The following is a 25,544-nucleotide window of genomic DNA, read 5'->3' as shown; positions in this document are numbered from 1 at the left end:
AAGGGGTTTAATTTTCACCCCCACCCCCTTTCACTGCAAGGATATTTCTCTCCTTAGAGGAATGGCAAACTCATTGATCTAGATCAGGGGACTTAAAGGCAGGGGGAGGAAAAAAGGAAACTTCTGCCTTCAAATATAAGACACAAACAAAAGAGAGAAAGGCACTGCAGCCCAAGCTACAGGAAAGGGAAGTCAGCAGTACCTTTAGGTCCTCATGATTGACTTCAAGCACATTGGTGACATAGAATGGTCCGTGCTGGGCACTGCTCGCCTCTTCCATGAGCTGCGTATAGATGTACCCAGCAGAAGACATGATCACTATTATGTTCTTCCCCTCCTCGTTGAAAAGGAAAGTGACATCCCTGATTTTGGAACTCGGTAGAAGGAAATAGAAAGTTGGACTCAAGGCATCTACAGAGAGATCGTAAATCTGTGGGAAGAATCAAGGAAATAATTAACTACTATGATACGAAACGGTGCAAATGGACAAGAGTTGAGAGAAGGGAATACCTGTTAGACGTTAATAGTTCGGTTTTTTTGCTCTTTGGGTTCTTTGGTTTTGCTTTTTCTTATTACAACAGCAGCCAAACACCACAATTTATATTTCCAATTTATTTTTAACTAAGAATATTATCACATTCTTCCATATGCAACTCCGCAAAGATCCAGACTCTAATGTCTGAAAGAAGACATACCATCAATAGCTTATGACCAAACATACCTTCACAAAGTCTGCAGTCACAATAGCAAGCTCTGTTTGAGATCCTGGCAGCCACACAGCTTTGATGATGAAATTTCCAGTGGCTAGTTGGGGATGAAGTACTAAATGATCAGAGACTGATCCAGAGCTGCTGAATGTTAACACGTGGCAGTCCTGGAGTAATGAAAAAGATTGGTCAAATATTAGAACAAAATGTTTATAAACATTTCAAGCCAAGAATGGAGTTAAAAGCTAGCATTCCTCTTAGTGCTGCTACAATGACTCAGAGTAAGAATCTAAAATTTCTGCATTTTAAGATGAATGGCATGGAAGTTTGTAAAGAAAGAAACAAAACAAAAAAACACCCAAACCAAACACACAGGGAGTCCAGCTGTTTGTTAGCTAAATAATAGATTTGTGGATTCTGCACTGTGAAAGCTGAATCCAAATTTGGGAGAATACAAAAAAGAGGACTCCTTGCTACAAAACTCTAGCTGTTACAGACTAGTTCTAACACACTAAGTTTCACATGACTAAACCTTGACTCCTGTCTTGAAGTAAAACTGGCCTAAATACAATAAGAAATACTATTTTAAGGCATTGATTCATTTATTATATTATTCATATAGGTCCTGCTTCTTTTACTTCATATATCTACTCGGAAAGTGATTCATGAGCTAAAATTAGTGACAGACCTTTGGAGCCAGCTCTGCGCTAGCTCCTCAGAGGAAACAAATACAGCTGGGTTTGAGCTGATGTTTCCAAGAGCCTAGAAAGGGGTTTATCAGGCACTTACTTTCAGTCCACACACGGCTAGGTAGTCCTCCTTGCAGGGATTTCCAGTTAGGCTCAGTACAGTAAATGGAACAGGTGCAGATGCAAGGCGAGTAAGGGTCAATTTTCTTTTGCTGGAGTCTGCTTGTTTCAGCAATGCTGAGAGCTGAAGGACTGTGATCTGCAGAACAAAATTAACTTAGTTACCCAACCTTACAACTGAGGGGAAAAAGGCATTTCAACTTCAGCTCTATGACTGTGTCCTCACAGCCTTCACTGTTTCTGCTGCAAGAACTCTTTTCTCTGAAGAATGAGAGGTTTTCTAAACTATGCAATACTTTACAGAAGATCCAGATCTCAGGACAGGCAGAACAAATCATAAGCTGCTTGCTGTTCAGTGCTCTAAGGCTGTTTCATTTTCCTTTACGGTCCAATATTCTCTACAGAGTTAAGAGAACTCACCTTGCCCTTTTCATGGCTCACAGCCAGGTGCTGCCGACGTCCATGGGGGGACGACAGCACACACATCGCCACCCGCCTCAGCACATGAGCGCTGATCAGCTGCCGGATCGTCTGGCCCTGGTCACCACTGTAGTTCATGCGGACGTTCTCAAAAGCACCTTCTTGAGAGCCAAGAGTTGGGACCTGAGTCATTAGTAAAAGTATATAAAAATATATCACTGAAATTTTTCTGTTTAAAAGTGATCCCACCTATCCATAATCTAATTACTCCTTTAGTATCATACCATCAACTGATCTGTCATTTCTACTGACTTGTCCAAAGTATGTAGCTCATTGAGAGCCTGCTGTGCACGACTGCTGCTTCCCATGGCTGAAGCTTGCTGGAAGTTTATCTGAATGGCATCCATCAGGAAATTCAGCATCTCCAGCACCAAAGGTGCAAAGGAGAAGTTGGCCTACAAGAAACAAGTATGGCAAGTGAGGCACAAGATGCTCCTGGTGGGAGTCTTCACAAGAACTGCATGCCAACCAATTTTTAAAGCCTGATGCCACTTTTATGATCCCTCTTTTCATAGAGAAGAGCATAAAAATCCAGCAACTTGGCTGATATCCAACACAGTCTGCCTAAGATCCTCATCATAAACCATCTTCTTTTAATAGCTAGTTGATAATTATACCTGGGACTGCAGTTCCTCTCGACAGCCCTCAACATTTCTACACAGGCTGCTCTTCTTGGGTTTTTCTTCATCAGGGCCCTTCCCCTCACTGATGGTGACCTTGGCTTTCTCTGCAGGAGAGGTGCTTGCATGTCGAATGACACTCTCAGGCACTCTGGGCTCACTCTGGAAGGCAGATTCTTTCATGGTAGAGCTCATACCGCTGCTGGGAGTTCTCTTCACCAAAGCCTGGGAATGACACAATAATGCTGTAAGCCCAAACCAGACTCAATTTTACCACTGATGAAATGAATACAGATTGTAATAGCAGCAAGAATAACATAATTTTAAAGAAATAGAGTGCAATTCTCTTAGACTGCAATTTTAAAGAAATAACACAACAGTATCCTGCATGCCACTCTCCACCCAAGTATGAGAAACACTTCCATATTTATGATAAAGTTACTTTCTTTGTTGCTAGTGGAAAACATGGGAAAAGGTGGTATCTGACTGCTGTGTAGCTTAAGCTAACTTGCAAATTCTGTAAAGGTAGGTGGAATCCCAGTAGTCACCAGGACAGAGATTTGCCAATGCACTTATTTGGTGCAAAAAAATAAATCACCAGACAAGCTGTAAATTAAGAGGCTTCACTATAAAGCCAAGGCCTTCAAGTCTCAGTACTCTTACACACTCATATCATGACATAACTTATTGCAGAACAGAAACCTCTGCAAAAGACTTTAAAAACTCAAGAAATCACAGCTTGTAGGTTGACATGAAGACACTTTACCAGACAACTGCCATCTTCCTTGGCTCCACAGTCACAGAAGAACGATCCGTATTTGGCGTAAGAAATCTCATGATCCTTGTGACAAACTTTAGCACAAACCGTGCAAACACCAACCCCATCAACCATCTTGCAAGTGTGACAGTGATACCTGCACAAAATAAGCCAGATGAGTTATAAAATACAATGCCTCACGAAGGCCCACAGACTGCATTTGTTTCCTTCTCAATGGCCAGAAATATCAGGCTGAAATTCTGAACACAATTTTGAGATTCTTACCAATGTTGATTCATGAATTCTTTCTGCGTGATAGTGAAGGTACAGAGTTTATTACAAAGAGAATCTTCATCCTACCAAGAAGAAAGTTGTTAGAAAGGTGTTATATCTGCAGCTACAGTAAAAGCATATGGTACAGAATACGTTCCTCGGACACTAAATGCACATTTTAAGAACAGCAAGTTTTAGCACCACCTAGCTAAAAGGCAGCAGCTGGCATCAAGCCACATGGAAAGGGGAGATGGTGACATTTTATAGCAACTCGAAAGAAGTGAATCAACAAAAAGAAAATGGTAACAAAGATAATATATTGGGACGACAAATTTTTAAGAATTCATCAATAACAGCTTTTTTCCCCCACCCAACAGCACTTAAAAGCCTAATCTAAGTTCCTTGTTGATATAAAAGCTAGTAATTGACAAACAAACCAGTAGGAACAAACCCATCTTACTCCATTTCTTCCTTTTTGTTCTCTAAAATACCCCACTTTTAACTTTTGTTGACATCACAAAGTCAACAGATCTACACACAAACGACGGATATTCTCTTCCAGATCTGACAACTAGGGTTCTTCACTCAGTCTCACATTAGGAATAAACCACAACAACAAAATCTTATTTTATAACCTGAGTAATTCTGATTTGGAAGCTGCAAAATAAATCTTCATCTCATTTGCAGCATTAACTGTGACTATTGCCTACCGAATCTTCAGCTTGAGAGTCCTCCTCTTCCACTGCCAACTCTTCCACCCAGTCTGAATCCACCTCAATCGCCCGTTCCTCTCCATCAACAGAAAGATGACTTGGTCCTTGGCCACTGGTCTGGCTCAATGCGTTGGTGACGTCAGCCAGGTAGGAGACAATATGGCATGTACACTCCAGGATAGTCACATGCTATAAAGTAGAGATGAATGAAAATGAGAGGCAATACTTAGATCCTATAATACCTGCCATAAGGCAAGAAAATAGAACACTCCCCCTGACCAAACTGCTTTAAAACTCCCACTATGAGACCAAAACAGGACAGCTGATCCAGCTCATGCCTGAGATTTATTCCCACAAGTTAAGCAATAGTCACATGTCTTACCTTCCCTTGCATGACATTTGCATTCATTTTTTCTACCACATTCTTCTGAGACAGGTATTTCTTGCTATAACACAAAACAGCGGAGAAGATCATTACAGCTAACAGTCTTTGGGAAGTATAAACTCAGTTCTGAATAACAACTTCAAGCATTTAGTTTGCTTTAGATTAACAACAGGAAATGTATAAATGCAGTAATTAAACCACTGAGAGTGGAAAAGACAAAGAAAACACACGGTTGTTCTTAATGGGGGGACATGGATCAGCCTCTCACAGACATTTCATATTCCAAAGAATAAAAAATAAACTAGGAAATAAGTGTGTATCAGTAAACATGACCTTCTGTCCCCAAATTACCATGAAAAAAAGATTTTAAAATACCAGTCTAAGTGACGCAAAGGAACAAACAGCAGTATACAGTTCACTCTTACCATCTGCCTAGCCAATCAACAGCAGCACTGTGAAGCTGGAGGTGTCCCGCACCTTGTCCTGCACTAGCCAAAGTTGCCATCACCACCATCAGTTCAGGAAAGCCTGTGCCATCACCATTGGCCAACATTTCTGTTGCCATTGGTATGAGAGTACTCAGTAGAACAGTGCACACACCTTCTCCAACTTGGCTGATCAAAAAGAAGAAAGTTTCAGACAGTACATCACCCACTGAAATACAGCTAAGCCCCACACTGCAAGGGCACTGACACAGCAATGCCTTGAGGGCAAACAGCCATGCCCTGATCACTTCATGTGAAAGCTGACCAAAAGAAGCCATCAGCAACTCACAAGTAATTTGCACACCTAGAGAACAAAAGAAATGAACAGCACACAAAAGAAATTACAAAGGCTGTACTTCACCTGTTTTCCCGAACAATGTAAGTTGTCAAGAGCTGCAGCAGCTGCCTGTTCTCTTGCACAACGTCCAGTTGATCTGAATCTTTGGGGGGGGACATGGTCATCCTGGTTAACCAGGCCTGAAGTCGTACAGGCTCCACACAAGCCAACTGAGCCAAAGAGCCACAAAGTCGCAACAGGCTGGGGTTGGGACTCTTCTCAGCTGGTGGAGAAAATGACTAGTGAGTGACAGATGATACACTGAATGTGTTCGAAGATGGCTTTCCATTAAAAGTGTGAAGCTGTCACTCCACTTCCTCTTACAGCTTCTCTTTCAAGCATCTTGATATCGTAGTCTAATACAAGAACAGTATAAAGTGGACAAAGGCAGGACAGAAGAGATTCAACAATTACTTACTTAGCTGGAAAAGCTTGGTGAAGAATTTCAGCACCCTGTTACAGAACTTCGCTGAGAGGTTTTCATTGGCTGTTGCCATCATGATCTGGACCAGTTCTCCACTATATGGAGGGGGGAAATTAAGTCAGCTTTGTAAAAGATGACCCATTCCTTTTTTTTCACTTGCACTTAGTTATATCTGCCCTCATGTTTAAGACTGGCAATAGTTTGTATTGACATAGCTTAGCAGCCAAGCCACCAAAATTGCTTTCACACAAACAGAAAACTCTTAGCTCAGACTAAAACTTGTAAAACTCATGAGCTCCTGAGTAGTGTATCAGTATTCTCCACGTACCAAGGTCACAAAAGGGCCTCTACTGGCTTCCAAACCAAAGTTCAAGATTTTCTTGCTTATTTTTCCCTTCTGTGTTAACAAAGTACAGCCACCAGGCTGCTTCAATTTTGAACTGTTGAACAAGTAGAGAGAAAACCAGACAATGGTCGGCTTTCTAACAGAGAAACTTTCCTCCAAATCACCCTCAATATCTCTTCAGAATATCGCTGTTGAGCTATGCTGTTTCCATCATAATTTGTCTTCATAATTCTCTAAGTCAGGCCAACAACCCACTTCCACCCTTAAAATTATCAACCTATTGCCCCAAGGAAGCACTGAGAGAACTTGGGATTTTGCAGCTTGATCTGTAACTGCCTTATAGACCAGCATCTCTCAAAAACCTCCTTATAATGTCTTTGACAAAATAATCATCTTGCAAGATTCCCCACTGAAGATCACTACTGTTGCCTCAAGCCTTCAAAAGGCTGATTAACAAATAAGGCGGCAGTGATAGCTTAAAGAAAAAAAACAAACCACAAACTAAAACATGAGAATTGTAGTATGCTTGCTATTCGAGGACTGTTTAGATTATGTGTATTCAAGGTAAAGCTTATCTAGTTTAAGATTCTGCTTATCATAGAGGATGCTTAAGGAGTTTTTGGATAACAGTCAAGGGACCAGATAACAGACATTTCAGAGTCACAGACTTGCTAATTAAGGACATACATCCTCCTTCAGCATTGAGAAACTGAGGAGTTGACAAGAGCAACAAGGACCCTGGTGCCCTCAGATGACAAAGGACCATGAAAGGACAAAAGGAGTAGGGGTATCCTTTCCCAAACGACCACAGAAGACCATCAGAGACCCTCACGCAGGCATGGAAGACTCTGGGATGATTACTCAAGAGAACAACACGTCATGCTTGCTCAACATCATGAATAGGCAATAGTTAGGTGGAACATATGTATTAGATAGGCATGGTGTTTTAACTGTACTGTGTAAGTATGGACTGAAAAACCTCAGTAGGTGCGCTCAATTTGTGGAAATCTTCCTGCACAGAATAAAGCAATGTCTCCTCTCTAGACATACTTTGTGTGTTTTGGGAGTTACTTTCTGATCAGGTAACACTATGAGGACTTGCTGAGTATTTTATTTGGAGTGACAAAGACCTATGTCTTCTCCCACACAGAAAGTCTTTTCACACTCTCCTGCGCTTATTGAAGGGTATCCTACCTTTACATGGTTCTCTATTTTCCTGAGCAATGGCATTAACATCACTTCGCTGTTGACAGTGACAAGCTAAGAGAAAAAGGAAGATAAATAAAGTTCTTGGGCTACAACTTTCAGGATGACCTCACCTTTCTGAAAAGAATTCCTCCATGGCTTTTCGGGCCTGGCTGCTCTCCAGCTGTTTCTCCAGATGCTGCAAACATTCCTCCAAGATGGACTCATCCAGGCCACTAAGGATCAAAAGATTCATATTACGTAAGAAGATATAAGAGCAATTTCAACAATTTCAACAATTCTGAGAGCCAAGAAGAGATCAATTTTGCTAATAAAATTCCAATAAGCTTTCCACTGACTGAAAGCAGCTCTTCTTCCAAGAGACAGGAGAAAAACAATTGATGAACAAACATACATAAACACCAACAAACCCCCCAAACGTTCAGAAAAAAAGCGGCACATGATGCTGTAAGGCAAGTTACAGTCTCAGAAACCTAGAATAATCTAGGCCTTTCAGACACCTCACATTACAAATTCCTCTAAATGACAGCTCTTTTTACACTTTAAGTCTCTTCTAGCATTACTCCTCCCCGTCCTCTCCTGTGTTCATCCCCACTTCCAAACACACTCTGCAAGTAAAATTCAATTACATTTACATTCTCTACCAGAAGGCACAGTAGATGAACCTCTGAATACCTTCCATCCAGAGAGGATCAGTCTTAAAAAGATGCAACATCATCATGCCTAATGGTTTTATGTTTCAGATGGGTAGAACCAACATCAGCACATCAAGCTTATTCCCTCTATACACACACAGCGAGTAGGGGGTGGGAAGCACAAATCTGGCTAGTTTGCTATGATAAAGCAGGGATTAGCCATCCTTGCAAACAGCAAGAACAAGAGACAAAGGAATATAAAGCAAGTTAGGTCGGCATCTTCAGCTTTGATTTTGTGCTTGTATTTACATAATTTTCTATTTGCTTAAATAAAAAACTATCCAGATACATACATGCTCCATCCAGAGTTACAAGTGTTGATTAAAATCCACACCGCCTGAACGGCAGTGCTGAACATTCTGGTAACATGAATAAAATATCTTGTATTTTTAGTCTACAAGTGTAGAGGTCTTCAACAGATAAGCTGATTTTTTGCCTTTCTGTTGTGCTGTTCAAGAACTGACACTGATGTTTAAACATACTGTAGTAATTCTTTGTATACAGCTTTGCTGGAGCAGAACTACAAGCCACACAGTCCATTACCTGTTTGGATCAGAGTGATGGGCCAATATGTTATAGCATCCTGTTATCAATTTCTCATAAACACGTGCCAGGAATTCATCTGATTCTGCAGGGCCCAGGATCCTTTCTAGGGAGTTGCTGCTTATCTCTGCCACACTCTCTGTGCTGGTCTCCAAAAGGAGGGGCAACAGGGAATGAATCACCTGTGGTGGGTTCAAATCATCTGACCAGCTTGAAAAGAAAAGCAAACAAGTTAATTCTCTGCATGATGCATCACGGAACGTCCTTAGTCGATAAATCAGAAGTCACACAAGTAAGGCACAAGTGTGGATGAAAGTCAGTGCTAAAACCCTTTTTAGAAAGCTGGGATAAATATACTGGCCCAGCCACCTTTCCCCTCAGAAAAATAGTCCTCATTTGGAAAACCCTGCACATTACTTTTGCATAAATACAGTTACAACATTTTCCTAGACAGTCATGCTATTGCATAGCACAGCTTTTGGACTTGTCTGCAGTGTCAACAACTATTTTTTTCTTTCAGAATATCTTAGAGTAAGTCCCTGGAAAATTTTTTTCTTCATTTCACTTTTTCCTTATACTTTGAAAACATCACACAAGTGAGTGATAACAAAGCACAAATGAATTAATTAGATCCATATTGTCTCAGTTTATATCCCAGTTTCTTCAAGTCCTTATTTGACAAAAAGGACTAAAGGTTTCTCTCAGGGATTCTAACGTCTAGAGATATCAGATCAAGGCAGAAAGGCTGTCTTTCATTCATTTAGAATTTAGAACTGTAAACTGAAAGGAACTCCATTAAAGGCTTAGTTCAAAATACAGCACCACTTCACTAAGTGTTCTACCCGAACAGTCTGATGAAGCCAGACATTCAGAAAAGCACAACTCTATACGGCAAGAATGTAATATAAAAAACATCACTTACACAATGAGATCCCCAGTGAGTCTGACCAGGGAGAGAAGGGTGTGTTTTAGGGAAGCTGCAAGAGGTAGACTTTGGCTGCAGAGAGTACCGAGGTGGGCGGCCTGAACTGCACTGATGTAGCTTTCTGCAGGGATCGTGTCATTTGCAAAGGCATTGCGCTAAGGATTGAGACACACATGCACAAAAATCAGAACTATTTATCTTTAACAGAAAGACACACTGCCTGCCATTCCCAGCAATTTATGGAGTTAAGATCACATCAGATCAATTCATGAGGCTGGACTCACCCACGAGCCAATGTTTGGAAACTCATTTGTATGAATGTTGTTCCATGATTCACATAAAGTCTGCACAGCTGATGGCAAGTTCTGAACAAGTGTTGGACCTGCAATTAATAAGGAACCGTAAAGTCACTGAGTAATTTCATGGGTCCTACTGAAAACCAGAATGCTTCTACAACACTGTTTAAAACTAGATTAAGACACAACTGTGACTAAGTTGAGCTGTAATTCTACTGAGGGCTAGTTTCATGCTTTTCTACAAGTCAAAATTATCCCTAAAGTTTGCAAGAGCTTCCTAGCTTCTTTCACTTTATTAAAACAACAGGAAATGGCAAAAATACTAATTTGCAGCAGTCTTCAACATATCAACACTTCATAATTCCCCTTACTATGCCATGCCACCAGACCACCAACATGGTTAGAAAAGCATTTTCATAAGCCAGATAAGCCCGCAAGGTAGTTACTCTTTCAAGGCTTGCCCCTCTCTCAGTTGTTAGAATTCTACAAGGAAAAGACTGCTCAGGCTGCTGCTGACAGAACAATATGCTCATTTGAACAAAGTGTCAAGAAAAAGAACTCATTAGCCAGCATATGGCTTTGAAGCCGAATGTGGGCAGCACTGTAGAAAGCTTCACCTACAGAGAGAAGGAAATCTGAACTGTACAGTACCCTCACCTAGAGTATTAGACTTGCAACGGCTGGATCCAATGGCCAGGACAGCAGCATAACCTCGGAGCTTTTCTTCAGAGGGTTTGTTCTCCGTGGAGCCCTCTTCAGAGAGGCTCCGTAGCAAGTAAGATCTGCATTCAGGATGGAAAGGATTTATTTCAGTAAACAGCTCTGCATTTCACAACTAAGTGTGTCACTATAGTGACAGATAAGAAAGCAAACTTCTGAAGTTCTCCCCCATACTTCGTGTTATACCACTAAGGGAGTTCTGGGATTTTATCTCCTCTAAGCTACTTACCATGAACAGTGCTCACTCAAAAGAAAAAGCTGATTTACTTTTGCTTTTTTCTACATAGGTTCTAACGAGAGTTTAGCAGACTTCAGACTCTTAATGTAAGAATTAAACCTCCTCTTCTTTCTTGGTGGTCTGACAGTCTCAATATTACCTCAGTGAAGCAGCCTTAGGTAGCACTATCCCAGAGAGTGGTAAGAGGAGGTTTCATCTTTGGAGGAAAAGCTGGTTTTGCTAGCTTCCAAGAAAATCTTGAAAGATCAGACAAGGAAGCTACTTAGAAACAACTACCTCACATAGCTGGCTTGAGAAGCTACTTTTAATTCTTCTTTTAAAACAATCGACACTCTAGAGGACTTAACTTAGAGTAATTATATATTTAAAATTTTTTTCTTTAAAAAAAGTACCTATCTCTAAGAAAACAAAATGCAAAGAAAGCCCTATGCACAGAAGAAAATTGTATTCCTACTAGCAATCCTAAGGACTGTACCTGGTAAAGGTAGCATAAGTGTCAATAAGCTGTAGCGTAGCAGGCAGGAGGTTCTTGGTTATCTCTGAAGACTTGTGTGGATCAGTTTCTGCAGCTAGCTTAGAAAAGTGCTCATCTAGAGAAACCTGAATCTTGGAAATTGCAGCATCAAGGGTGTAAATGGATTGTAAACTGGGAACTTCGTGCAGTTGGAGAATAGTTGTGCAATCAACACCACAGAAAGAAGATATCTTAAAATACAAAGGAATGGAACAGTAAGTGCAAATCATTCCACAAAAATAGAAGCTCCTTATGCACAGTTGCATTCACACCTCCTTACCTGTCGAGCAAAGTATTCCTCTGCTATTTCCACATCATACTTCACTGAGCTGCACTTGCTGGAGGCCAATTCAATGAGAGAAGCAGCATGGTCGGCTTTCATGCCCTGCTTGGTAAGGTGATCCTACAGATGCCAAAAAAAAAAGACCTGTCACACTTTAGAAGTGCTCTGTAATTAACCACTCTGCCAATTACCAGGCTAGAACACTTTAGAAAACATGGACACAAGCTCCCATTTCTCACCACCATGCCCACACAACAAATCCCACATGCAGTCAGCATGGAAGAACAAGAGCCTGACATTCTTACTATCAACAACATTACAAAACACCCCTATAAAGATGAGGCTGTACCTTGATCCACGTGATGTAAGATGCTATTCGCAGGCGGGAGGACCAGCGCAATGTGTGTAAAATATCACATTCACTCATTTCTGGTGTGTTCATAGCCAATTGATTCATGTAGTTTTTGGATGGAGGCAAAATCCCCAGTATCCGCCACAGTATCAAGAAGTAGTACTGTAGTGCACAGGCTTCCTACATAAAAGTACAGTTGGACAAATCAGTAAAGAAAGATTGCAGTTTCAATCATTACAGCTACTGAAATTATTTCATCAAAGACTCTAGACTCCTGTAGCTGTGCCAAATCTGATGAACACATACTGGACTGAGTTTCTGTTATACTATACAAAAAAATTATGCAACAAATAGGAGTGAGAAAAGAAAAAGGAAAGATTATACAATTTCTTTCTGGTTCATCATATTCTACCCAGACCTCCTGGAATTACCAGGGACATACAGCAACTCTAAAATGTGTTATGAATTAAAAACTCATATGAGATGTACTCCCACCATAAACACCACCATTAGCCATGGGATTTTTAAGTTCACCATTACTCCAACCACTGTCCAGAATACTTTGGTTAAATACTTTGCTTGAAAATACTAAGTATGAAAACTTGTTATTCCTCAACACAGACAACATTACAGCAACATAGTCTTACCAGTGCAGTGACATTTTTGTTCTCTTTCCTCCTGAGTGTATCAAACTGTGACCCAGCTGCAAGTAATGAAGTCAGAGCTGTGTAAAGCTCATCATACTTCATAGTCCTTGAGAAAAGAACCTCACAAACCTGCAAGAGATGACAAGTCAGGATCTTTGCTTTGTAAATTGCACAGCTCTGCGTTTATATACAGCCAACCTCTTCTCTTAAGTATTCAGAATACCCACAGACTGAAACTATGCAAAATAAAACTTCAGGAAGTTAGTTCTGTCGGGTATTTCTCTCCCCAGTCAGAATACCAATAAACTGGTTATAAGGGAGCATGCATGAAGCAAGCCCATAACCTAGATGACAACAAATTTAGTGAGGAAACAAAACCCAGGAAGAACATGGGAGCAAAATTATGAGACAGCAACTCTAATGTCATGTGTCTTTGTCTCAGTTCTTTCGGCAGCACTCAAAAATAAATGTGGATGTGACAGGGCTCTCTCTCACAGCATACATATTTGAATCTCAAGCGTTACCACAAGCAGTGCAACACATCGTCATAGATTTTGCATACTGATCTCCCTGACATGTAATTAGGCACAAAAAGGAATCCCATATTATCTTATTCAGCCACTATTCTTTTCTCCACTTGGTATTTCTGCTCTAGCTGCTTCATCAAGCCTTTCTTTGTTGTCTATTTTCCCTGGCACTTGACAAATCAACACAGCCCTCAAGGCTTACAGAAAGGTCTCTAAAACAGAAGTCCCAATACCGTGCTATCTAGACGGTTCAGATCATCTTCAGAAGCTTCTAGAGACAGGATGCAGTAGAATCTGGGCTGTGGAACTGTGTCTGGAATGTGAGGACAGAAAATAATGTACAAAGTGACAGCTACAATTAGGCAGTATTGTGTTATCCTCTCTCCTCCATCCCCACAACCTTTCACATTTTAAGACTAATATTAGATTGTACTAAGCTAGCTCCATGACACATTATATGTGCTTTTAACCTATGATATATGTGGCCAAGGTTTTCCTACTCATACAATCCTGGCATAATAAATACTCACTTATTTTGAATTACACACTTATTTTGAATTATTTACTTGTAGCATACTCCTAGACGACAATAGTTTTGTTTAATACAGCTTTTCTTGCATTATTACATGAATTTTTATCTGTCTGTTGTAACTATGCCCATTAAAAGTACGAAAAGCTACCCACACCAGGGCACAGGAAGGGCCCTCATTTATTTATAAAAGCAAATTTTGGAATGAAAAATTCCTTACATTTTCCTTCTTACCTGATGAACAGTGTTTGGTCCAGTTTTCTTCCACTTCTTTAAACCCATGATAAAGCGGGACAGATGTTCGTCTGCTACTGTCCTGGGATCCACTCACCCAGCCAATGGGTGGAGTCAGCAAATTATATTGCACCTAAGTTAAAAAAAACACAAAACAAACCAAAAAACCACCCATGGCATCCTTATCATTAAGGGGTAGGGGGGGGAAATATCACCACCAACAGAAAAAGAACCATAAAATACAAAAACCCTGTTGCTAAAACAATCATTCCCAGCTTCTGAGGAAAGCCCTGGACCCTACCTGACGATTTTTATTCTGGAGTAAGCAGCTTAAATCAGTGGTCAAGCTTCCAACAACTGAAAAAGCCACGCACAAAACACTAGCATCCCATTAATGAGAACAGTGCCAAAAACCTCAACAGTGAAAAGCTAAAGCCAGGACACGGCATACAAGGTATTTGTGAAATGGTGCCTAAATACCCAAATACTCAAGATCTTGAAAGATAAGGCAGGGCATTCATCCTGTCCTTACCAAGATTCACTAGGACAGCAGTTACACAAGGAATTTGCACTCAAACTGAACCTGCTGCTAGGAATCAGCAACCGTAGTTAATCATGCATTATAACTCCAAAGGCTGGTAACAACGTCAAAATCTATTTACTCGCAAAGGTCATGAAAAGACCAGAACACACCAAACAATTGCCTGCTACAGATTTCTGCTGAGTGACCAATTAAGGATCCAGAGCATGATCTTGAAATCGTACCTGTTCAAATAGGTACACGGGGGCCTTGGAATACTGATGGAGCAGGTAGTCAAACACCAAGAGTAGACGTGCCACGATAAGTGGCACAGAACATTGCTGGGTATCCATGTTCACTGTCAGCTCCACAATTGTCTGGATACAGAGCATCATGATAGATCTGCGGCCCCTCTCAGAGAAATTGTGAAAAATAAGCAGCAGCAGCTGAAGATGTTCAACATTCAGATCTTCTGTGTCACTGGGAAGAGTCCCCTGCAAAGCATTTTGCTTCAGTGTGCCCACAAACCTGACAATAAGAGAGGAAGTTTATAGTTCACTTTTCTCCTTGCTTAGATCCCTCTTTAAAATCTCTTTAACTAGAGGTTAGAGAAATATTTTGGTAATTACATTTTTCTGCTTATTCTTCTAATACTGGCAATTTCACAAATTATTCACTGCATTATCTATCGTAGTGAGACTGCAGACAGTAAAACCTGCATAAATTCAAAGAGCAGCAAATACATTTGATGGAAAATATGAACAATCATTCAAAAGGAGAAAGAGAGATGCAAACTCATTCCCACAGGATAGGCTGTCTACTACAGCTAAACCCTATCAAGAGACTTTCACATTCAGGTAATGGCACAGAGAGGAAAAATCTTGGCACCATCATAACAGAACCTATCAGAAACCTCCTGAAATAAGACATTTGCCTTCCCTTTTTAAAACCAGCATTGCTGTAAGTAATTCAGCCTCCACCCACCTAAATGCTGATTCTAGGTTTCATTTCCTATGCTCTAGGCAAAAGACTCCAGCAGCACAGAAGACTGACCCTCTGCTCCTCCAAGCAATCACATACCATCATTGCTCAGAGAACACACACACGCTTGTTACGCTGGTCCCAGAGAATTTTTACTTGATAGAAAATCTGAGAGGTAAAAGATGACCAACTTTCAGTTTAACATAAAATTATCTCACCTTTCCCAAACTTTAAGGCATTCTGGAACATCAGGATCTCCCTGAGCAGTGGCTTTATGCTGCCAAATCAGGAGAAGTCGCGAAAGCACCGACAAACTTTGAGGATGGATATAGAGAGGCCATGGACCTTCAGAAAAAGGGGCAACTCCCAGCTGCTGAAGAAGTGTGTTCTGGAACAAAAGAGTGACTTGTTGAAAACAGGCAAGCCCTGTCTAATGCTTTAATTAAAAGCATGATTTGAACAAATAGATGACAATAATTATTATGGCTCTCGGAGCTTGTTCACACAGCAATCTCTCTCCTATCTCAAATATATGGCACAGCTACTGAGGGACAGTTACACTGTCACTTTGCCACCTAAACCGCAACAAACTTTCAACTTCAACATCAGTGCAGAAAGAAAGGCATTAATGAGCTCTACTCATTTACTGCAGTATCACAGCAGGAGAAGATTATGCTACTGTGTTCAGTATCTAAGAATGTGGAAGACGACCCCTTTGACTGATCACAGTAATGCTTGCTTCTTTTCAAATATAGTAAAAAGGCAGATATCTGAAAAGTCCAACTGCTTTTAAAAAAGATTATTTTAAACATAGTAAAAAACAGTCAACAAAAAGTATAGGGATTGAATTCAGTGATTGGTAAGCAGATTTACAACCCGTACTTACAGTGTTACGTCCAGTCAGCCCATGACCTAGCAAAGAAACCTAGAGGCTACAAAGTTAGCACATGAAAGCAAAAGGATTAATTTGATTCTCTCCTGAGAGAATTCCAAGGCCTTTTGGCATCAGTCCTGACAGCAAAGCAAGTCTGCAGGAACGCCTCTTGATAAATGCATGGATAGAGGCAACTCTCCAAAACAAAACATACAAACTCATTTCCTTTTCAGCTATCATCACCTTCAAAGTTCAGTGGATTAATCTGAACTCTAGATGTTAAGTTTACACTCTGCAGGATGTTTTGTACTGGATGACTGCAAAGGTCATCCAACTCATTGGATCCAAAATACTCCATGTTCTGTTTGCAAAGGAATATATTCTAGGGCCAAACAGAATCATCAACACACTACTCTAGGTATGGAGCGTTTGTGTAGAGACATTAACAGACACCAACACTTCTTCATTTTATTTATACATTCAATCACAGACCTACCTGCAAGGCAGGAGACTGAAGATCTGAGGTCACCAAGGAATGGTTGAAATGATACAGCGCAGCAGCAAACTCCTCATCTGACGTGCCTGTAAGACAGGGATCAAGCCACTTACTACCGCTGCTCTCCTATATTTAAGATTTCAACATGGAGCTAAGAAAATACGCACCTCTAAATCCCACAGTCTGTGTTCTCTAAGTAAGGTTCTGATCACTCACCCTTAAGCCCGTCCTTATCCACTTCTTTGATGATGCTAGCCAGCGTAGCCATGTGCTGCTCCGAAAGAGAGACACTCAGGTAGTTGCGAATGAAGTTATTCCTGGAGTTCAGCATAGAGGAAGTGATGAAGTTCAAAATGTTTGAAGCTAGGCTCAAAAACTGAAAAGAAAAGAGAAACACACTATAGAAGCAACAAAAGCAGACGGACTATAAGACAACATTAAACAAAAACAAAACCACCAGCAAAATAAATCAAGTCCCCTAACTTCACCCCTGGCAGTGAAGCACAGGTTGACTCATTGCAATCCAGCTCACTGCACTCTGCATTCTGTATCAGGACCGATTTTACAATTCTCTGAAAAGGTTGCAAGTCTCTTAACTTCTCAACTGCAGTATTTATTTTTGTCTTTACCCAACGGAGTTGGAGCTAAAGCATTCTACCAGCAAGTCATTTTGCTTATAGTTCTGCCCTCATTTTTCCTCTCCCTCTGTAACCCAAACAGATATTATCCTCAGTCTTTGCTTCCCTGGCACTAACAAATACTGTGATATTCCACCTGACAGAAGAGTAGAGAAAACATCCTTCTTCAAAGCCAAGACAGTCACTGATTCTCCATCAGCAATGTACTTAAAATAGCCCTCGTACCTTAAAATACATGTTGTCTGTCAATGTAGCTAGCCATTGACAAATAAACCATGCTACAGCACATCAGTTATTTCATTAAGCCTGAAGACCTTCCCATACCAATTCCGGATCTTTGCGGCTGGCCAGGATGTTCCCATTCTCTCCAGCAGCCTGTTTGTTAGGGCTTTTCACTCTAGGTGAGCTCTCCAAAGGAGGTGGTGGAGGGGGTGGCGGTGGGGCCACCTTCTCTTTGCTTGGAGAGATTGTCTCTTCAAACCATTGCCCAAGGATTGGTTCACTGTCATCGTCTAATACAGGAGGCAGGAAAAACAAAAGCTTACTATTATAAGCAACTACCTTATGCAAACTACTCAGCTTAGAAAAGGCCTGAAAAAGAGCATCCGTGAGCAGAGTTAAGGCATCTCCTATCTTCGTTTTTCCTTTCCAAATCACAAGGCTAAGCACTTTTATGGCACTCCAGCAGGAATTTACAAGAAGAAATTATTTCCACTCTCCTCTTAAGCAAATACTGACAAATCCCAGCCACTCTGGCTCCAGTTTACATAAAAGAGTACAGTCAGCATTACTTCTGCCAAACAGATCTTACAAACTGTTTCATATTTTCAGCATTACATGTCATTCCAGTCCAAGAAAGCAACAGCCCAGTAGCCAGGTCTCCACTAAATCTGAAAGACAGAGTAAAATCCTGACTTAAGTTGCTTGCTGCAAACTCTATTACCTTGGCTGCTGTCCTCCTCAGTGCTGCTAAAATCATCCTCGTAGTAAGTATTAGAATCAGTGGAGGCACTTGCGTCACTGCTCATGGAACCTTTCCTCTGACGCTGCAAGACACAAGCCTTAGAAGAACAGCAGAACAAGTTAAATTTTAGGATTCTGAAAGATAAGAATTTGAAAACAAGAGTAACTTCCTAATGTATTTTAATTTTATTCTAGCAAATTTGTCTCAACTAATTTATTAACAGTTTTTCAAGGCTTCTCCCCCTTTAAGTTGTATTAAAAATTAGGATTTTTAATCAACAGGATTTTTCAACAGGATAGATGAGAACAAATAATTTATGCCAAGCTTGCAAGGAACATGTCAAGTAACAGCTCTAATATAAAAGCATCCATTTTGAATACAGCCTTTTTCATCTTCTCCCTAAACTCACAAAGACCACTGAGTTTACAGAAAAATGTTATCAGAAAAACTTTGTCAAATTTACATCTCTGAAAAGAGGAAAGAGAGAGGCCCCAGTTGACAGCTTCTGAAAGAAGCATTCTAAATTCTTCCTAGCATAGTCACAGTTTGTAAAGTAAGAATTTTCCATGCAGATGACATTTAGTAGGAGTGGTTCAGCTACATTAGTTCTCTAGCTATATGCCAGTTCCTACCTTTCTGTAGGAAGTAGATAGCAAAGTCAGCAGCAAATTAGTGAGTGGTACAGAATCTATCAGTCGCTGAATTCTCTGGATGGATGTGCTTTGAGCCATGATATCCAGCACTGCTGGCGGACCATCACTCTCCCAGCCCTGGGGGACGGCATTGAAAAGAGAATTTAAAGTGTGTTTCAGTGGAGAAGGCAAAATGTTTCACAAGAACATACAAGCTAGTGACACACCTTATGCAATGCCTCCACTTGCAGATCTTGAAAGAGCGATGACAGCAATTTGATAGCATGATTTGCTAGCACCACTGACAGAACACCAAAACCTTGATGCCTACAGAAACATAGAGGCTACAATGTAATTTCAGGGGGGAAAAAATACATATATACACATAGTGAATTGAGTGAAGTGACTGCTTTGCTAAACTGAAGGTGACAACTTCTTTTCAAGAATCAAGACTTGAATTACAAATATGGATAAAATTTCAAGAGACCAACAAGAGTTTGTAGTAGTTGCTTGCTGGGCAGGGTTAGATACATGGACAATGATTACTTCAGTGGGGTATTTACATACCCTTTCCCAGGTCCTAGTTTGGGAGACCCAACGCCCTCCTTAGTACGAGCAATAATGTCTCTGACGCGAAGAGCAGCCAATGGATCTTTCTCCTTTCCCTTATCAGCCAAGGCCGTGGGGCTGAGGTTCAAGATGAGGAAGAGGCTGTTTAGCAAACACCAAGCCCCAAGCAGCTGGAAGTTCTGATAATGCTATCGTCCCAAAAGTGAAGGGAGTGCGGGGGGAGGGGGGGGAAAAGCACCAAAAAGACAAAATAGTGTCAATCCAAATGCCAAAATATACCAGCACAAAAACAGTGCAAAAAGCTTCCTGAGACACAAATCTTACCTCACCCCCTGCACGGCGTGAATTGCTGATGGCTTGTCCAATCATTTCATAGATTTCAAGCTGCAAATAAATCCAAAACCATGGTAACATTTAAGTGCTCCACTGGGCAATAATAAATCACCACAGACTCTTTTAAAACTCCAAATACAATTGTATTTTGTCCTCTATGGAAAGCCACCCCATTACTTCCCTTATCTGCAAATCTAATGCCCAGAAATAATAGATATGTATTGCAATCCAAATAAATACAAATTCTACACACTCCACTTTCCAAGAATGAAAAAACCAAACACGCTCTCTCCTTTACTTACACATTTCTGTACAATAGTAGCAGCATCATTTTCATAATCTTCTTCTTTGGAACTTGTTGACCCAGTTCGTACCTGTTGAGTGCTACCCACATGTAGGATGGCCATGCAAGTTGCCACACTCACACCTGATTGAAAACAAGTGGAGGTAACATTCTTATTAAGAGCCAATCTCAGGACTCTATGTTCCTACTTAGCACATTAAAACAAGTGGTATCAAACATGCCCTTAAACTTGATGGAGCTGGGAATGCTCAATATTACAGCTGACAGATTAAAAAATCTTTCTGAAGTACCCCCAAAAGAGTCAAGTTTTGTCCTACAGAAACACATGAGAACAATTAATGGAGGAAATGTTTTACCATGTAATTCAATACCATTTTTAAGGCAATCCTCATACTCGACTGCCATATCTCTTTAGAGTGTTACCCATACCAATTAAACACTCAGGATTCAGGTGTACTTAAACCACTCCTGGGAAACAAGGTTGATTTGGGGGTATAACCAATTAACCTGAAGCCATAAGCACTGCAAAAATATATTATGCTCTGAACATTAAAAAAAAAGGAGCAGAAACTGCAGGCTATTAGGAAGATGTTGAGTCACTCAGTCTTCCTCTCAGATACTGACAAGAACATTCGCAGAATAGATCAGAATTTCAGCATCACTATAACAATTTGCATATTAACCCAGTCACCATACTATGCAATATGCTGCACAGCTTTCAAATTCATGAGAAGTAAAGGTTACTGCGGGCTGACACTCAAACATGCAGGTTAACAAAGTAGAGCAAAAGCAAGAGCAACTTAAAGCTCCAAAGAAAATACAGGAAATCCATTCACCTGCATAGAGGCAGCTGAGAGCAAGAACAGTCACATCTTGGAGACGCGTGGGTGTCAGGGGCTCCAATACAGGCAGAGACAGAGTATCCAGTGCCATGGTCACATCTATTACCAGCGAATGAAATCTATAGTAATGACACGTCAAGGTTCAGCAATGCAATGTACACATCAGACAGCTCACAGGAGCAGCACAGTAACTAGTACTGCATAGCTAGTACCGTTATTTTCTCCCACACAGTGTACCCAGCACGAAGAAGAGTGACAACAGACTCTTACCCATTGCGAACAGCAGTGGCATCTGCCACTGTGGCTGGCATAATAAAAAATGAGTTGGCTGACACTGCATCCTGAAATCGATTTATGTATCGTAAAAAGTATGGGAGGTTCAGGCACACTCTCAGCAGTTTTTCAGAGCCACCTACCAAAAAAAGAAAAGCAGTGTTATTTTTACTGTTTCATGGGAGAGCTTCTAAGCAGAACAGACCTAACAGTCATCAATAATTGATTTTATTAGCCTTTGTGGTGAGAAAATATCATCATAGATGAGGTAATAGGATGAAGACTAGTTTACAATGCATAAACCAGATGGCAAAGTTTACAGCCAGTACTCATAACAGGTGTCACAAAGCTCTGTGTGCATGTTATGTGGCACACCAGGTCTAATTCACACCTGCTCAACAATCCCTCCCATAAGCTATTTTATATTGTCCACCTCCATAACACAGTGACCACACACAAATATACTGAGCTCATCTCCTCTGTAAGGAAGAAAACGCTATTACAGACACAACATCCCTTGGTAACATCACCACACAACCTAGTGAATCCTTTAGGTCAGAAAGTTTCTTCCCATTCAGAGCTGTAAGGTGTAACACTGGAGACACATTTGCTCTAGCACTTTTCCCCCCCAATGCTAGAAAGCTGATTCTCACCAAGTTCTTGCAGGCTGGCTACATTCTGAGCAATGAATATGCTTTTTGTCTTTGCCGCAGAGGTTTGATCTGTGGAAGCTTGATCCTCACTCTCTCCTTCCACCTAAAAGCAAGCATATACAAAATATATTATGGAAGCATTAAAAATACATGGTATTGCAGTAAGTCTCTACATAGGAGCAAGGTGCATCAGCAGTAGAACTCGAAAGAGCTACAAATATCACTGAATATTAGCTTCCATGAGGCAACAAAACTACTATTACCGATAGAATGCAAACAGAATTTTGTTGTTTGTCAACATGCATGTAGGATTTTAATACTTAAGAAAGGCGTTTTTACATTTATGTATTAAAAAACTACCACTTACTGCCCTCTATCCTTCCCTGCACCAATATTATTACTGCTAAAATTCAGACTGCTTCTATTCTAGGCCTGGTTTTTTTACCTGTGTCTCTGGCATGATAGATGGTGATGACGAGACTCTAGGGTTAAAGACTGATGTCAGCTGATTGAGGAAGTTCATCTGCACTTCTTTCTGTCTTAGTTCTGGGCTCACTGGGGAGGCCAGCTCCTTCTGGTCCTCTACTGTAGGGCAAACAGCAAAACATCATTTCATACATGAAAACCATAGCATTTTCTATGCCTAACTCAAGTGCTGCAGTGATATAACCATAAATCAAAGCACCTACCATCAGAGAGGGTTTTGACAGTCTGAGGCAGCTTGGCCGATTTCATCATTGCTGTGAAGGTAATTATTTCAGTTCGATCTAAGCGGCTGCAGCCTGTGCACAACCCCTTGATCAGTAGAATGAGGTGCTTCTACAAAGAAAAAGACATCAAGTACAGTTTAAACTCTCTTGATACCAATTATTCCTCAATGCTGTTTATTCTAAGCAGCTGCATTGAAACTACTGCAACTTCAGCTAGTAAGGCTACTGCAACACCTCGAATCCACTCTGATCTCATACGAAAGATTGTGACAGCTTACTAATTGCAGGTAATTCAGGTCACTAACATTGTCCCATGTGCTTGTTATCAAAAAGCATCTGGAAAAGCTCTCCCTCCTGTGACATACTAAGGCTTAAAGCCAGCCCTATCAGAAGCTACATTATGTGAACATTTCTCACATGCCTCTCCTCTTTGAAATAGGTTTAAGCTTTCCTAGAAGACTAAAATACAACTGGGGAAGAATCCGTCTTTAAAAACTGAACAAACAGTTTTGATCCAGGTTGCTACACAAAACCAAATCAGACTGTATGAAATTGCAACAGAGTTAATCAAGGCTTCAAGTCACCTTTATTTCAGCTTGCTCACAAGCTGAAATTCTGAGTAAAGAATACAGAGGGAAGATTCAGCAGGCATCAGTCTCCACCAAAGTTGTACACCTTAAATATTTTAAGAACTTCATCAATTTTGCTTCATACATTAGAGCAAATATTTTTGAATTAGAGGCCAAAGTCCATTTTTGCACTCAGGCTTGCCCACGTGGTCAAAATCTGTGCTCACCTGCGAAACAGCACATGCTTCATCTGGGTTCTCAAGACGCAGCAGTGAGAATTCAATCAGGACTTTACAAGCAGCTGCCACTGATTGCAATTGGTTTCTTGGTACTGAAAAAAGCAGATGCTTGCATCACTCAGTACAAGTTTTTAAATAATTCAGTGTAAGATGTTCCTAATGCTTTCAATACACCAGAATGCTATGCAACGTGCACGCGTACACAATCTATCATGCCTAACACAGACGCAATATAAATTCAGTCTCATTAAAATGTAACACAAGAAACGTCAGTAAAGCAAGGATAATACCTTCCACCCAGACAAGGTAATTTAAATAGGTACAATGGCTTCCCCAGCAACTTTATTTAATACTGACAGAAGCACTGAAGAACATGAAACAAGTTGACTAAAACCACTTTTTTGCTGAAATTGCCAAATTGTCAGCAAAAATAATATAAAATACTTTGAGTCACAAAGTTTTGATCGTTAATTCCAACTTAGTAACATAACTGCTAAAGAATAATCTAAAAATCCTGAAAATGGATTTAAACACTTCATTTGACCAAAAATTGTTTTCCCTGAATGAAGTCAGGCCAATGAATAAGCAACCAAAGTGCCAACACCACCCAGTACTTGGTGGCCAAACACTCCTATCGACAAGCTTCTCTTTCCACTTGAATTGACATTCTGCCGGTGTAAAAGCTAGCAATGCTGGCCTTGCATGCTCTGCCTTAGTACCTCATTCAGAAAGAGGGCTCAAGACAAATACCAAAAGGACAATAGTTCTAGTTTACTTTTACTATATCCTAGTCATAACACCAGAGCAAGAGAAGCGAAGGATGGGGAACACTTACTTAGACCACACACAGTAGTGATGTAATGTGTTGAAAGTGCAACGAAGGAAGAGTAAAAAGGCTCATATTGTTTGTCATGGTGCAGGATTTCAGATTCACTGCAACAGGAGAACAGGAGATATGTCAATTGTATACAACACAACACTCAGAATATGTTATATCTATTAACAGATGTATGACAAGATCACTAAAATGAAAAGCTCTTTCCAAATCAAAGTTTTGAGAACAGAATCCTCTCCCTTGTGTCCCATCTCTCACGTCCTCAGTACTGAGTCCCTTAGCAGCAGACAGATCATGGCATTGCTATCCACATAGAATATTTAAGGAAATAATTCCAATACTGCAGATGTTTCTCTTTAATATCATCAACAACAGGTCAGCCTCTTTAACAATCACTCTCGCAGTCAGAGGTTCATTGTTCTTTAAGTTATTCTAAAGTCAGCTGCCCATAAAGTTTGGACTGTTTGTTCTGCTAACGCTAGGCAGGATTTGCCAGGACTGGAGCACAGGCATTCCCTTTCTGTCAAGGCCCGGAGTCAACTGGAGTTTATGCAATTCTGCAAAACAGAAGGATCAAACAGGCAATTGCATAACAACGAATATACAACGCAGTGTCTGCAACAAGCTGGGCAGTAAAGACTTTTGGCAAGTAACACAGCAGAGAAAAACGCATCCACTGCCTCGTGGGTAGAGACTTGCAACTTCAGAGATATGCATCATTCTGCTCCATACACAGATCAACACAAAGCTCAGAGCAAGTGAAAATTTCCTGGCAACTCAAACCAAACATAAAAATTGTACAGCAAAATATGCACATTAACACACTGCAAGTCAAGTCTCTGAGGTTTCTCAGTGAGGCTCGCTGGCCACGGAGAATATCTGTTTATGCACAAGAATGACACGTTAAAGGCTGCTGCAATAAAGTGTCACACCACATCCCTTTGCACAGAAACCTGAAGGCAACCACCCCAACAAAAGAAACAGAGCTCTGCCTCCATAGCTAGTTCTGCCCTTAATTTTTCCTGCAACAAAACTAAGGGATGTGGATATTGGCCTTCTAACTGCT

General features: G+C 40.6%; 1 protein-coding gene across 3 annotated transcripts in view; it reads right to left on the bottom strand.

The window, feature by feature from the left end:
* UBR4 (ubiquitin protein ligase E3 component n-recognin 4) overlaps positions 1–25,544 on the bottom strand; it is a 79,437-nt gene that overhangs the window by 50,440 nt on the left and 3,453 nt on the right. For all 3 annotated transcript variants that reach the window (XM_049810013.1, XM_049801416.1, XM_049818493.1), the window contains exons 2-43: positions 24,479–24,576; positions 23,632–23,735; positions 22,815–22,944; positions 22,571–22,710; positions 22,126–22,228; positions 21,470–21,611; positions 21,194–21,318; positions 20,356–20,480; positions 20,045–20,104; positions 19,718–19,908; positions 19,378–19,477; positions 19,151–19,288; positions 18,498–18,615; positions 17,879–18,066; positions 17,133–17,292; positions 16,917–17,002; positions 15,765–15,934; positions 14,811–15,093; positions 14,046–14,178; positions 13,516–13,595; positions 12,756–12,884; positions 12,106–12,288; positions 11,754–11,876; positions 11,435–11,664; positions 10,659–10,783; positions 9,990–10,087; positions 9,703–9,860; positions 8,781–8,990; positions 7,656–7,757; positions 5,985–6,085; positions 5,591–5,789; positions 5,170–5,358; positions 4,742–4,805; positions 4,357–4,548; positions 3,659–3,729; positions 3,383–3,530; positions 2,614–2,841; positions 2,221–2,391; positions 1,937–2,119; positions 1,497–1,655; positions 722–874; positions 203–430 (exon numbers count right to left, since the gene is read on the bottom strand). In XM_049810013.1, coding sequence (XP_049665970.1) covers positions 203–430; positions 722–874; positions 1,497–1,655; positions 1,937–2,119; positions 2,221–2,391; positions 2,614–2,841; positions 3,383–3,530; positions 3,659–3,729; positions 4,357–4,548; positions 4,742–4,805; positions 5,170–5,358; positions 5,591–5,789; positions 5,985–6,085; positions 7,656–7,757; positions 8,781–8,990; positions 9,703–9,860; positions 9,990–10,087; positions 10,659–10,783; positions 11,435–11,664; positions 11,754–11,876; positions 12,106–12,288; positions 12,756–12,884; positions 13,516–13,595; positions 14,046–14,178; positions 14,811–15,093; positions 15,765–15,934; positions 16,917–17,002; positions 17,133–17,292; positions 17,879–18,066; positions 18,498–18,615; positions 19,151–19,288; positions 19,378–19,477; positions 19,718–19,908; positions 20,045–20,104; positions 20,356–20,480; positions 21,194–21,318; positions 21,470–21,611; positions 22,126–22,228; positions 22,571–22,710; positions 22,815–22,944; positions 23,632–23,735; positions 24,479–24,576 — 6,118 coding nt within the window. The remainder of the gene's footprint in view (positions 1–202; positions 431–721; positions 875–1,496; positions 1,656–1,936; positions 2,120–2,220; positions 2,392–2,613; positions 2,842–3,382; positions 3,531–3,658; positions 3,730–4,356; positions 4,549–4,741; positions 4,806–5,169; positions 5,359–5,590; positions 5,790–5,984; positions 6,086–7,655; positions 7,758–8,780; positions 8,991–9,702; positions 9,861–9,989; positions 10,088–10,658; positions 10,784–11,434; positions 11,665–11,753; positions 11,877–12,105; positions 12,289–12,755; positions 12,885–13,515; positions 13,596–14,045; positions 14,179–14,810; positions 15,094–15,764; positions 15,935–16,916; positions 17,003–17,132; positions 17,293–17,878; positions 18,067–18,497; positions 18,616–19,150; positions 19,289–19,377; positions 19,478–19,717; positions 19,909–20,044; positions 20,105–20,355; positions 20,481–21,193; positions 21,319–21,469; positions 21,612–22,125; positions 22,229–22,570; positions 22,711–22,814; positions 22,945–23,631; positions 23,736–24,478; positions 24,577–25,544) is intronic.

The sequence above is a fragment of the Accipiter gentilis genome, chromosome 1 (genome assembly GCF_929443795.1).
Source record: "Accipiter gentilis chromosome 1, bAccGen1.1, whole genome shotgun sequence".
Classification (NCBI taxonomy): domain Eukaryota; kingdom Metazoa; phylum Chordata; class Aves; order Accipitriformes; family Accipitridae; genus Astur; species Astur gentilis.
This window is presented reverse-complemented; position numbering and strand designations above follow the sequence as displayed.